A 13,730-nucleotide genomic window follows, 5' to 3' on the forward strand; every position below is an offset into this window, starting at 1 on the left:
GCCCGCCGCGAAGGGAGCGTCCATCATGATAGTGATCGCGGCAGTAAGCAATGCAGCAACTGAACTCGGTCCGGCGAGATCATTATGCTGCCATTCTGCAGTGTGATGGCAGTGCTCTATTCCCGTCCAAGAACAAGTTCGAGAACTATGTTCTTCTTCGGATGGTGATGGTGGAAAGTTGCAAGGCAACTGAGCACTGGGGAAAGGGACAGAAAGTCTATCTGCAGGGTTGAGGTCCTGGCGACACTTGGCGTCGGGGGATTTAGTGGGAATGCTTCCCTGTCAATTAACCGGTCTAGGAACTCCACATTCCGATGGTGAGACGGGGAAAGGGCACGCGCTGAGGCTGCCCCTGTCTTCAGAAACTCGCCTAATTGGCACTGTATGTTTCTTCAGTGAGATTTTGTGTCAGTGATGATCTGTGAGCTTTGATCGCCTTGGGCAGATCATATTCAGGAGGTCTTGGATCTGATCTCCAAGTTTCTCATCCGAATTGTAATATTAAAACCATCATATTGATATGTATAGAAAAGGACTTGAGCAAATTCATCTGTCTATTCAGATGAAGAAAAGTAAGGGGTACTAGATTGGGTCATAATGCTACTCTGGCTACTAAAACACAGCAAAGTCCATACAGAGAATAAAAGTGCTTGGTCGTCAATGCCACGGTTTCCTTTCAGCTGCTTCATGCTGAGGCGCTTGCACATGCCCTCTTTTCCCAGAGCCACACCCAATCGCTGGTTGTATTAGGGTGTCGCACACCGTCCTTATTATCATCATCGTGCCCATCATGCAGCAATCTCGTCTTCCACCAATTGGCCTTGGGGTACTACCCACGAAGAGATGTGGCTGGTCGCACTGCCGCCGTGTACTGTAGAGTCGGTACAGTCAGACCGTAACTCTCAGTCCTCCCGTTCTTGTCATGCTGGTCGATCTCGACCCGTATGCAGATATCTATACTGCCATCATTGCCCTTGCCGTGAAGGGTTGAAGATGCGGCCCGATGTGCCGTTCCAGCATCAACCTCGCCAACATGCAAGGGTCCATGGCCACCTTTGCCATTACTCGATTTGGACGACTTCGAAGACTTCTGTGACCGAGCACCGTTGCTGTGGCTTGAGCCAGGAGGCGCGGCATCTGGTGGTGCGAGGTGATCACCATTCGTGGTTGGATGGGCTGCAGCAATAGCTTCATCTCTTCCAGGGTTGTTGGGAGAGTTCTCCGTGATCATTGCAAAATTGCGACTCGGCATCGTGACCTGGTTGTGGCCAGCTGTTTTGGTGGAGTCGCCAGGGTCCTTGTTGAACAACTTCAAGAGGGTCTCATCCGTATCATGGTTGAGGTGATGAATCTTGTTTCTTCGTGCCAGTAAGTTGGCAATAGCTTGTGGGGGTGGCTTGTTGACGATCGCCGAAGACACCACATTTGCCATGTAACGATGATCGTTCTCAGTCGGGATGTGAAGATTAGGGTTTGAGTAGAAACGACCAAGAGCAGCCAAGTGGACATCACCACCTAATATTGTGATTCGCACTGAGTGATCAGCGCATATCGTCTGAAGGCGTTCTACAAAAGCGTTCCGCTCCTTTTTGTGTGTTCTAGCAGTGTAGTGGTCATCGAGGTCGTCAAGCAAATCCACGCCTCCATCAAAACGGTTGAAAATACCACCACCTGGTAAGCGTTAGCAAAGCCGAAAGCTTCGAGCCATATATCACGGACAACTTACCAAGGCCGAATCTTCGATTGGCAAACTTGATGGGGCCCATGAGGGGGCTCGAGAAAATATTCTCAAGCCATGTTAACCGCTAGATGATGTATTAGTAGAGTTCATATAGGTAGAAAAAGAATCGACCTACCGGGTAGGCAATTGGGATGCCGAGGAGTAGAATGACGTGTTTGAATGGGTTTCCTGAGCTCGCTGCGGCATTCAGCTCCTCCTTAAGACGGCCAAATACCAGGTCATATGTCTCCGGGTAGTTGACTTGGTGACGTGTGCGTTCTACACGTGCGTCGATGCCCAGTAAGGCTATTCTCGCACCAAGTTTGGCAAATATATTGTGAGAATGCTCAGCCACGTAGGGCCCAGGTTTGGTGCCAATGATATAACACGGCTCCTTGATCGCCTTGCCCACGAATGCATTTGCCAGTTGTTGTTCATCAACACCTCCTCGCTCGCCGGGTTCTGTAACTGTTTCCGGCGCGTCGGATGTGTAGGTAGATAGCGGCGGTGGAAGATGGTGTTGAAACAGCATGTAATACTTATGCGCTGTTCCTCCAATACCTCTGAACACATCACATTTCATGAACTCGTTCACGTAAGACCCGAAGCCGTCAATGATATCGTGATCATCCCAGATATTGACCTGGGCGATTTGACCATTCGCTGCGGCAAATGGTTCAGTGGAATACCTAGACCCAAGATTAGTACAAATCTCGCTCCAAGAGCTTCCCAGAAGTAACGGGCCCAGCTACGATAAAGAAAGAGGAACACAGAAACACTCACCATCGAAGATAATTCCTCAGGTAATAGTCGTCACACTCAGAACGTAGCTTCTCCGGAAAAGGGAATTCCCTCCGCTTCTTGGGGTTACCAATATTTGTCCACTCGCGCAGTGGCCCATTAACTCTGATTCCATCATTGTAAATCTGGTCACCACCACCGATCATGACATGGAACGGTGACTCGTTATGGCGCCTCATCACATCATTCCATAGCGCAGGCCCGCTCCAAGCTTCTTCATCAGTCCCTACGCTGAAGCCATTGCAAGAATGGAACATGATTCGCATTGACTCGGTGATGGCGGGTACGAAGAAGGAGTTGACGCGGGGCTTCGTCTTGCTCACGAAACGCAGCTCAGGCAGGGCATATTCCCACTTCGTCTCGGTCTCCTCCATCTCCACATCGATGTTGAACCGCCAAAATGTGTTACGCGCATCCGAATAGAGACAAACACCTTGGACTTCTATACCTCCAGAGGCTTTGCTAACAGCTCCGACATTGTGCTCTCCATTGCCGTTAGCCGCAGGACCTGACTGGGAGCCAAAGCCGCTAGCTGATCCCACCTGTCTCAAGACCAATGTCGGCGCAGGAGTCGGTTCTTTGCCGCCTCCCTTGGTGACCACCAGGACACTGCCATGCCACAAATTTCCATCCATATGTTTGTAATTTAGCAATGGCCCGCAAGCGATTGTCTTGCCGTCTTGGGGAACAGCCTGGGTGGGATCGACATTCTCCGGCTCGGGCTCTCCGACAGCCACCGCATGCGCCTCGCCTATCACAATTGGCTTGGACTTCGATGCGCCGGGTTCTCGAGGCCCTGCTGGGTTGTCCTCGGGCGAGACTCTCGAAGAGTTCAGGAACTTGGCCAGGTCAGTAGTCTGGCCTCTGACTTCTGCGTCGCGTGCAGCCATCTGACTGCCAGCGTGGCGCCGGTACGCAGATGACTCCTCGTGGCGCCATCGTGTGGACGACGCGTAGGGATTGCGAGGATCTGCGAGCTCGTCTTCGATGTCGGCGTCTTTTCTGTGGTGTGCCATATTGCACGGGGTATCGTTTCGTAGAAGCTCTGAGTGGAAAATAACCTGGCCGAGCTGTCAATTAATATGCGATCCTCGCTGGTGGGATGTCAAGGACGAATAGCCTACCAGCAGGAGTCAGATTGGGTGCGAGATACAGCCTGTGCGACGAGCGCAAAAGCAACAAGCACAAAGTAAACAGAGGGAGGGGCAGTCACGGTCCTGCGCGATGGTTTGCGACGGAGCCGTCTGTGGTCTTTGGAAGCGTGGAAAGGGAATGAGAGATACAGGTTCACGGTGCCAGACAGGCAAGTAGAAGGGAAATGTGTGGATGATAAATGGGATGAGGAGGATTGGATAGTGTTTTGCGGACGGTGGGCGCGCGAGGATCAAGCGGGTAGGCTGGCAAGCCAACCGACCGACCAAACTCAACTTAGATGAAGCTACACGACAGCTCCCCCTTCCGCTGCTAGTTGAGAACGTTGCGATAAGCTGCACCGCCACACAAAAGCTACAGTACTAGCTAACAGTGAGCTCCCGGGTACTAACAGCTCACCCCATCCCAGCTCCACGCAAGGTCAGCAGCGATGAGCGCATGCCAAGGCTGTTAGAGCAGGAAAAGGAGAGGTTGCCCGAATGCTAAAAGGTCCAGCGGTCATTTGGGCATCGTCAGACCAAGGCACGAAGACGAAAATACAGCGGCATTGACGGCACCTCGCAGGTTTGCCATCTCTACGTCGATGTAATAAGATTTTACTTATGGCTGTGCCGGTATCAGAGGTCTGGAGGCATCCTCCTTCCACGATGGGAGGGAGCATTGCCCCTGGTGATCACGGTCTTTCTTCATTTGCTGTGCAGCGCCGCTCAGCTCATTTTGTCTGATGATTTGCACTGCTTCCCACCAAGGGATAAGCGATCCGTCCGAGACAGAATGCACGCGCCCCACCGTTGGACCACATTCAATTCGACCCTCGTCGAGGAATTTCAGCTGCCCAGGGCGCCGAGGTGCATCTAGATCAAGTGGTCATCGTAATGCTGCTTCGCGAGGCTCCCTACTTTCAGTGAGGTCTCTGCCTTTAGCTGGAAGAGACGTGGCTAGAGTGGCTTGTAATGGCTTGTATGCATCCTGTGGTGCAGCTCCAAGCCAGAGATGACGTAGCAATCCCGCTATCATATGCAAGACTAAAACGGCCTTGCGCCGACTAACCGGCTTGGCTCTACGGCACGCGTGCTGTAATTCATTCAATCCACCCACAGGTTCGTCTCCTAAACAAACCATGCAAAGAGGTGCTGTTACAGTCACTCCGTAGTTACACAAGATCAAGCCTTCAACGTCGTCCCGATAGAAGCACTGGTCAACAGGAAACGATTCCGCCTAACGGTAAGATACCTTGAGAGAACAATTTTCGGCCAGCACTCGATACCTAGCTATCGTGATTCCTCCTATACAGCAGAAACGTTCAATCCTACCCATCACTAGCAGGAGCATCTTCGTTAGATATTAAGCACTGCCTTGGTTCAGTTATGATTGAATATGTAAAGATGGATAACAATAATTATTGTGTTGCAGAGACTGGTCGTTGTAGGGTGCAGACGTCGGAGACATGAATGGCAATTAGCTTGGCATTCTGTCGACTTGTATATGTTTAAGCCAAACAATGAGACAGCTCCGGCTTGGAAAAGATATATACTGCATTCAAATTTGAACAAAATACCAACTGACTGTACGGTCTGTCTGCTTCTCGCTTCCCCTTTTTACGAGATGCCACGAGCATAGAGATCGTTTTTAGGGTGTTGCTGGGTTGCCGGCACTGCACCGGTACTGCCGCTCCGGACTGGTCTCCGTCTGAGACAGTCGTAGCATTGACACCGGACGCTCACTCCGTGATGGGAGCCGGAGCCGAATCGGATGCCCAGCGGCCTGGGCTCGGAAATTTTTTAAGCAAGCAGACCCAAATGATTTACATCCTACAGATCAGCGAAACCCCCATTTTGCGGATGTTCTAGAGTTCCGGGGACAAGTAATTTAGCAAGCAATGGCCCTTCAGGCCAAGCGCGGACACCGGCAAGCGCTGGATGCTATCTATGAAACATTCGAGACAGAATAGCTTTCCTAGATGCGTAACCATGATGAGAATTTATGTTGGACATAGGCATTAGTCACGGTAATTGCCAGATTAAGCTCTGTTCATACATCCGTTGTCGCACAATCGGCTACCCATGGGTTGTGTGCGTACAGCTAGGTACAGTACAGACTCCCGAAAATGGGACGATGAGATCGTGAGATAGGCTCGATAGCTTCCTCCGAGAAGCTCGAATCTTCACTGACAACCGCATAACCAATCACTAAGCCGCGAGGACAGCCGGCCAGCCCATGCACAGGGTGCGGTGTCCAAGTCCGTAGTCGCAGCAGTGAATCGATAACAGCCGGCAGCTGTGTTAGTGGATGGCCGGTCGCCGGCTTGGTTGGCGGTCACAGCATGCAGAAGCGATGCAATTGGGCAATTCACTGGCTGTCCCGCCAGATGGCCCCGCTAGGGGTCCCCTCCCCGGGCTGATTAAACCGTAGGAAGCCGCCTGGGATGCTGACCTATCTTGGGAGGTACCACCTCCTCCAGCCATTGTGAGGAGGGGCAATTACGAAAGGGAAAAGGGAAGTGTCGTTTTCCTTTCGTCAGAATAACCAAACATACCTCCCTGGGCCAACTAATAAGAAATCGAAGTTCTCTCGGGTCGTACAAAAGGTGTAATAGCCCCCAATGGCGTCGCTCAGGTGCAGCGGAGCTCTCTTGATGAACTCGACTGCTCGACGACTCTCCCGGTCCAGCTCCCTGACTACACATTCCATACGAGCATTGTCCACAACACCGAGCAGAATGTCCACGATAGCTACTTTCAAGGTGCCCAAGGTCACCAACGAGCCCAATGTATGTGTGGTTACCTCCAAACCTCCAATGCCTAGTCTATGAAACCCTTATCTAATCATTGATCCAGCAACACTACGCCAAGGGTTCCGCGCAGCGTGAGGGTCTCTTCGCAGCAGTTCAGAGCCTCCAAAAGAAGGGACCTTTAGAAGTGCCAATTGTGGTTGGTGGAAAGGAAGTGAGTCAACTCAATCGGAATTCACTCACTGGAGGACACGACTTACACACAGTTCAAACAGATCAAGACATCCTCGACCGGCAAGCAGCTGAACCCCTCCAACCACTCGGAGGTCATCGCCACCTACTCCAAAGCCAGCCCGGAAGATGTCAAGACGGCCATCGATGCCGCACTCGCGGCGAAGCCCGAGTGGGAGTCGCTCACCTTTGCTGACCGAGCGGCCATCTTCTTGAAGGCTGCCGATCTCATCTCTACCAAGTACAGATATGACATAATGGCTGCGACGATGCTAGGGCAGGGCAAGAACGCATGGCAGGCCGAGATTGACGCTGCCGCAGAATTGTGCGATTTCCTTCGATTCAATGTTCAGTACGCAGAGGAGCTCTACGCTCAGCAGCCAGCACACAACACCAGCGGCGTCTGGAACCGGATAGAATATAGGCCACTCGAGGGTTTTGTCTACGCCATCACCCCTTTTAACTTCACTGCCATTGCTGGCAACCTACCGGGTGTGCCGGCGCTGCTAGGCAACGTCGTCGTCTGGAAGCCATCTGACTACGCCATCGCATCCAACTGGTTGCTTTACAACATCTTCATCGAGGCAGGTCTTCCCAAGAACGTCATCCAGTTCATTCCTGGTGAGCCGGAAGAGATCACCAAGATTATTCTGAGCCACAAGAAGTTTGCTGCCTTACACTACACTGGTAGCACAGCTGTGTTTAGGAAGCTCTACGGCCAAATTGGTGAGGGTATTGCTGAGGGCAGATATGTTGGCTATCCTCGTATTGTTGGCGAGACTGGTGGCAAGAACTTCCACCTGATTCACTCGTCAGCTGACATCGAGAATGCTGCGGTTCAGACCGTGCGAGGCGCGTTCGAGTACCAAGGGCAGAAGTGCAGTGCTACCTCTCGTCTTTACGTGCCCAAGTCCATTTGGCCAGACTTCAAGAAGAAGCTGGTAGAGGAGACTGAGAAGCTGAGCATCGGAGTGCCATGGGAGGCCAAGAACTTCCTTGGTCCCGTCATCCACACTGCTTCCTTCAAGAAGCTGTCAGGTGTCATTGACGCTGCCAAGGACGACTCCGAGTTGGAGCTGCTGACGGGAGGCAAGTACGATGAGTCCAAGGGCTACTACATTCACCCGACTATCTACGAGACGACCAATCCGCGGCACAAGCTTTTGAGCACAGAGCTATTCGGCCCAGTGCTCGTTGCTCATGTCTATGACGACACTAAGGACCCTGTTGGTGCTTTCGCTTCCACCTGCGAGCTTGTCGATAGCACCTCCGAGTACGGCCTTACGGGCTCCATCTTTGCATCCGACCGGGCGGCGGTGCGCTTTGCCGAGGAGAAGCTGCGCAACTCGGCGGGTAACTTCTATATCAACTGCAAGAGCACGGGAGCCGTGGTGGGTCAGCAGCCGTTTGGTGGCAGCCGGGCCAGTGGTACCAACGACAAGGCCGGCAGCCAGGCGATCATGGGCCGCTTTGTGAGCATGAGGAGCATCAAGGAGGAGTTCGGCGCCACGACCAAGGTCGAGTACCCGAGCAACGAGGTGTAAATCTATTACGCTGCAGGTAAACATGGTGAAGTGAGGCACCATATGCGAAAGAGACAAGGCCACAAGTATCAGATAGGGAGACTCTCGCGGGGAATAAGAAAAGCGATACCTCGGATGAGCTCTATGCCGAGGCGATATGAGCCGTATAAATCAGTATTACGAAAATTTACTTTTTGATCTCCAATAACGGCTGCTCGCGCCACGTGCACACGTGATGGTTCTTCAGATCCCGATTAGTACCAAGAGGTGGGATCCAAGCCGGCCGCGTCTTGCACGGATGCCTGAGATGAAACGATTGCAAGAACTACAGAGAATTATTATGGTTCCAAAAGGCGTCCATTGTCCATGCTTGCACTGGTTACAATGCTGGTCGATCTAGGCAGGTAGGCGAGATACATCTTGGTATGTAGGTGAGAAGCCCTGGGCGAGAAGCTTATTTGGTTGCGCTTGATAGAGCAGCGCGACCACAGCTCCCAAAAGGTACATGTGGGCAAAAGACTGGTCGGTGGCGGTCGTTGAGAGCACACGAGCAGTGGCGGTCGTTGAGAGCACACGAGCAGTGGTGGGCTATCACGATGGTTTCAGGACGTTTCTCGGGTTAATAAGCGAAGGTATCAACAACGACGGCAACCTCATACCTGATGAGAGCCAGTCGTCGCGATAGTAAGGGTCCTTTGCGGAGAAACTGACGGTGTCTTCTTTAGGCCCACGATGCTCGATGACAGCCTCTCACTTGTCGATTGTCGTTGCGCTGGACATGTGAGCAAGATCAGCAGAAACGGCAGCGCAAAGCTGCCGGTCAAGCTAACTGAGGCAGCTCCTGGTCAGAACTAGCTACCTAGGTACCTAGGTAGTGGGGGTTTGGTTTCTTGGGTGTATTACTGGCTGGAGCCACTGGCACAGGCGGTCCCACAAATCTCTAAAATGCACCGTCGCCCCATTGCTCCGGGGGAGGGAGCACGAGCCAAGCTGCTACTCCCTAACGATCGGCCTGCTTCAGCAACGTGTCTCAGCAGGCGGCTCTAATTGGCTGGTGCTCGCGTGAGACATATCAGGGTCCCAGCCAGGAAAGCGGTCGTCAAACCCACGAAACGGGCTGGAACGACGCTCTCCTTTCCTTGTCAAGAACGTGCTCGAGGAGCCTGCCTCAGCAGAACGTGAGAAGCGATAGGCTCGACTTGTCCGGCTGCTAAGTCAAGGCTTGTTATTCAAGGTGGGTTGGCTGTTCTCCTCTATCTCCTCCCAGGCCCTCCTCCTGAGAAGCTAAGGTGGACGGCACACGCCTCCCTCCTCTCTCTGTCAATACTGGCCAACATGTCTTGGGCGACCACGAGCCCTCTCTCCTTCTCCCAATTAGACGGCCTTTAGCTCGGCCATCTCGTCTTTTCATCCTTTCCCTAACTCGGTGGATTCCCACCGTCTTTGATGTCTCGTGCCTTTCTGTAATGCAACGGCTTTCCCCTATATTCGTCATTACTGGCCCTCGTGATACCCCAGAGCGTCCCGTCTCTACATACTGTCTTGTCTCAACAACAGTCAGAGTGAGAAGCGCCACCGAATCATTCGAGTGATTGAAGTGTCCCCTATCTGCTTATATAGGAGTTTACTTGACGGCAAGGCCACGATTCAGCCACCAGTGTACGTCAAGCCGTCTCGGTCGAGTCGATCGACATCGCGGCCCCATCATGCCTCGCACGGCCTTACCACCGACACCTGCATCGTCGACGGACATCCCAGGTAAAGATGGTAGCAAGCAATTAGCAGCTCTACAGATGGCATTCGAGTTGCCGCCTCCCGCGATAACACCCAACGACTCCCGCCCTAACACCTCCGAGACAAGAGCATCCTCGGCCGCCGGAGAGACCTCACCATATTCTCAGACGTCTCCGAAGGCACCATATCCAATGCAGGCTAGCGAGACTGTAAAGTCAAGGAGGCGGTCCTCGGCGGCGCAGGGCCAAGGCAAAGACACATTTGCACTACCGCCTCCGCCCACGAGATCACGAAAGATCATTCAGATGAAGCCTCGCCCTCAAGAGGCCGTCCCAGCCGAAACCACCGCGAGCGGCCGGAGTACCACGAGCACTAAGACTGCAGTGGCCCCAGCCCCAGCCAACACATCAACGGGGAAGAAGAAGCAACCATCCGCAACAAGCGCGGCCGGTCGCAAGATTGCAAGGAAAACAGCCCATAGTCTTATCGAACGACGACGGAGGTCAAAGATGAACGAGGAATTCGCGGTGTTGAAGGGTATGATTCCAGCATGTACCGGGGAGATGCATAAGCTGGCGATTCTTCAGGTGAGTAATGCCATGGAACTCATAGAGGTAGAGATAACTAACCCGCACAGGCTTCCATTGAATACGTGAGATATCTTGAGGACTGCGTAGCCAAGCTGAAGGCACAACGGGAAAGTGAACTGCCAACCACTCCGACTGAGTTGAGTGGCATGCCGACACCTTCTGGCCGCGAGTTTAATCAAGAGTTCCACTTTACTGCTCCCCAGGAACAACTCTCTCCTGATGTTGAGATGACCGGATCTGAGGCACCATCGCCGACCTTCACGGCCAATCCAGCTCGGTCACAGCAGCCATCTGTCTCGCCGGCCCTGCTCGCTGAAGACTCCAGGCATCGTCGCGAATCGTATTCATCCACCTCAACGGACCACAGGCATTATAGCTATAGTGCGTCAGCAACCACGTCTCCAAACTTCGGTCCACAGGCATATGGCTATCCGGCGAGTAATTCGGCATCAAATTCGATCCTGACAAGTCCCGCCCTAGCACCTGAACGAGATCTGGACCAGGAGGCCACCGCAGCCCTTCTGATGCTGAACAGCGATAGAAGGGGGACAAACGGATCTTCAGCTGGTCGGGGCATGAGCGTGCGGGATCTCCTGAGCACATGAAATAAGAAACGAAACGAAAATGTCATCACTGACAATATGAGAACACGACGCGTCGTGGTCTTCACTTACTGTTATAACGTACCGCGGGAGATTTTATTTTAATCGCACTCAAAGGTCTGGATTGTTGCAAAGATAATGTGAGGAGGTATCGGGTAACCTCCTCAAACCAATTGCCATGCGAATATTGCTTATGGAAAGGTTGATTTGTGGCGGGAACCTCGTTCTGAACGAATTGGGCCGGTGATGGCAAGAATATGAATTAGAGAAGAACACAACTGAAAGGATCAACTTTGTCTTTTTCGACAGGCGCAATAGGCTTCAACTTGCCTCGGAGAAAGCGGTATAGTGTGAAGGGCAGTTGACGTCGCTTGGCGCAAACAGATAGACGGGAGGCTTTCTCGCATGGGGGCACATGAGATCCGGATATCAAAATACCACTGATTGGCTTGCTTGCTCCGTTCTCAGACTTTCAATGACCGTGCTAGGTGTGCAACATGGAGAATGGCACAACGGATATGCCAGTGTTTGAGCACCATCCGAGCCAAGCTTTCCTGTGCCGGAAGTGAGCAACGACATGGCCTCTACCCAGTGGGTCCTTGACCCCAGACTTAACAACATGGCACGAGTCTCGAGCAACATCGTTCGAAGGTCGAGACTTCTGAGTCGGTGATCGTCTTAACTGGCTGACTGATAAGGCGCCACAGAGCCCTGTGCAACAGAATCATTCTCAGCACCCGTCAAAGACCCTTCTCGCATGATGGATGATTTCTAGGTTGATGCCGGGATAAATGGCCAGATGGGGGCGGTGGTAATTGGGACGAGCATTGTTTTCATTCGCCCGGCAAGGCTTCAAGGAGCAAAGAGTTTCAAAAAGCTTCAAAAATCGTATGGTGCTTATAAGGCTGGTGCACGGCCCCCTTGACGACTTGTAGTGGGGAAAGTGCCCGTACGCCTCATGTCTAGGAGATAATTCATGTAAGTTGAGGTGGCTTGAAAATGTCTATATATGATCGTGTCCGTCGCCGTCTCTGGTCTCGTCTCCTTTGTCTTCAAGCAGCAGGCTCTTCATCAGCTCTTTCTCTTTCCATCTTTCTCAGTCTTGTTCTGGCCGGTCCAAGTTTACTTCTCCTCTTCTTTACTTCGACTTCGCAGGCAGAGCCGGCGTGGATCAGCAAGACGCTCCAAGTTTCTTCTGTTGTTTCCCCAGCTTTCCCAACAGCCGGTCTAGGGAAAGCTTTGTAGACTATTCACAATCCTCGCGTGATCTTCCTGCATACACCGGACCGGATCTCGATACTGAAAAGAGCCTTGACTTTGTTGCACAACTCCGACAACAACAAGCAGTAGCCGCCGCTCCGCGCTACCTTGCCGTCAACAACCTCGCCTACTCTCCGCCCGCTTTCGAGCCACCGCCTTACTATCCGGCCCCGGTTGGTCAAGAAAAGACTCTTCTCTCCAGCCCACTCCTCCCAAAGGCCAAGCCCTTCCGTCTCGCCAGCTCCCTCCGCAAGCGGAAGCCGCCCGTCTACGTCTCCCAGAGCAGTCACACTGTCTACCAGAGCGTGACATACCTCACTTTCGACCAGCACTCGTATCCCCATCTCGACCTCGAGAAACGAGAAGACATCATGGCATCCAACCCTGTCATGCCAAAGGTGACAACCGCCCTCCCCTCTGGACCGCGTCCCGTCGGAGCAGGCGGCGCCGGCGTGGGTTCCCCGTCCTCCAAAGACGACATTCTCGCTGACCTGCGCCGGCAGCTCGATGACTCTGCGTCCTCCATGGGTTCGAGCATCGACTCGCGTGGCCGCCGCCGCAGGCGCAACAATAAGGCTTTGGCGAAGAACGGGGGCCTGCAGCAGCCGGCCCTCCTGCCACGCCTGGCTGATACCAAGCCTGTTAGGCTGCAGCTCGGGCTGAACCTTGATGTTGAGGTCGAGCTCAAGGCCAGGCTGCAGGGAGATGTCTCCTTGACTCTGCTGTGAGTTTTCTCATCCCAATCCTCGGACGCCCTGAGGAGCAAGTGGCTGACCATGGCTGGCGGCTTACAGCCAATAAACGGAAACAGTGTCGAGAAGAAGACCACGAAGCGCACGTCCACGGAGCTGAAGCCAGACTTCCACGGCGTGGTCGAGCGTGCCGAGATGTTCTACATGCGCATCGGCTCGTTCCGCCTACGGCAGCGCTGGATTGACCGAGAGATCAGCCAGTCGCTGACGGCCACGGCGGCATTTAGCATCGCGGTGGGCGGGTTTGTCGTGGGCTTTCTGACTTGCAAATGGCTGGAGCCGTCGAGTTATTATCCGGTCCGGTTATGACGTGGCTCTCTGTGCCTGTGTGAAAGCGGCCGGAGGGGGTGTATCATTTGTCTTTTCCTAGAGTTTGGAGTTGGTGGACTTGGATATTGTGAAATTATACCACAGAACAAGACTGAGAAAAGAAAAGAGCTCTTCCTTTCTCCAAATTTGGACAGCTGATTTATGCACCGTGTAGTGATGTGCTTGATCAAAATTTCCCATTTGGTATTCGTGATTTAAATATCTGGTGAATCAGATAACGAAAACCTCAAGATAATGCCCTTCCTTTATTGCCGTTATGAATCTACTCCAATCCTTTTGATGATCATATGATACTATTTCTCCC

The 13,730-nt window shown here is 52.8% G+C and overlaps 3 protein-coding genes across 3 annotated transcripts; 2 read left to right on the forward strand and 1 right to left on the reverse strand.

Annotated features, from left to right (window-relative positions):
- Positions 1-829: 829 nt before the first annotated feature.
- Positions 830-3,537, reverse strand: UCRPA7_2372 (putative transcription factor protein; the record flags this gene model as incomplete). Its single annotated transcript, XM_007914964.1, has 4 exons — positions 830-1,671; positions 1,727-1,805; positions 1,857-2,409; positions 2,504-3,537. The coding sequence occupies 4 exons, from the start codon at positions 3,535-3,537 to the stop codon at positions 830-832; spliced, it is 2,508 nt and encodes an 835-aa protein (XP_007913155.1).
- A 2,855-nt stretch (positions 3,538-6,392) lies between these two features.
- UCRPA7_2373 (putative delta-1-pyrroline-5-carboxylate dehydrogenase protein) lies at positions 6,393-8,179 on the forward strand (the record flags this gene model as incomplete). Its single annotated transcript, XM_007914996.1, has 3 exons — positions 6,393-6,443; positions 6,511-6,618; positions 6,680-8,179. The coding sequence occupies 3 exons, from the start codon at positions 6,393-6,395 to the stop codon at positions 8,177-8,179; spliced, it is 1,659 nt and encodes a 552-aa protein (XP_007913187.1).
- A 3,482-nt stretch (positions 8,180-11,661) lies between these two features.
- Positions 11,662-13,644, forward strand: UCRPA7_2374 (hypothetical protein; the record flags this gene model as incomplete). The annotated part of the gene is made up of 4 exons (XM_007915032.1): positions 11,662-11,675; positions 12,316-13,068; positions 13,156-13,338; positions 13,641-13,644. The coding sequence occupies 4 exons, from the start codon at positions 11,662-11,664 to the stop codon at positions 13,642-13,644; spliced, it is 954 nt and encodes a 317-aa protein (XP_007913223.1).
- Between the last annotated feature and the right edge of the window lie 86 nt (positions 13,645-13,730).

This window comes from Phaeoacremonium minimum (assembly GCF_000392275.1).
Source record: "Phaeoacremonium minimum UCRPA7 unplaced genomic scaffold PA7_03_scaffold_160, whole genome shotgun sequence".
Lineage (NCBI taxonomy): Eukaryota > Fungi > Ascomycota > Sordariomycetes > Togniniales > Togniniaceae > Phaeoacremonium > Phaeoacremonium minimum.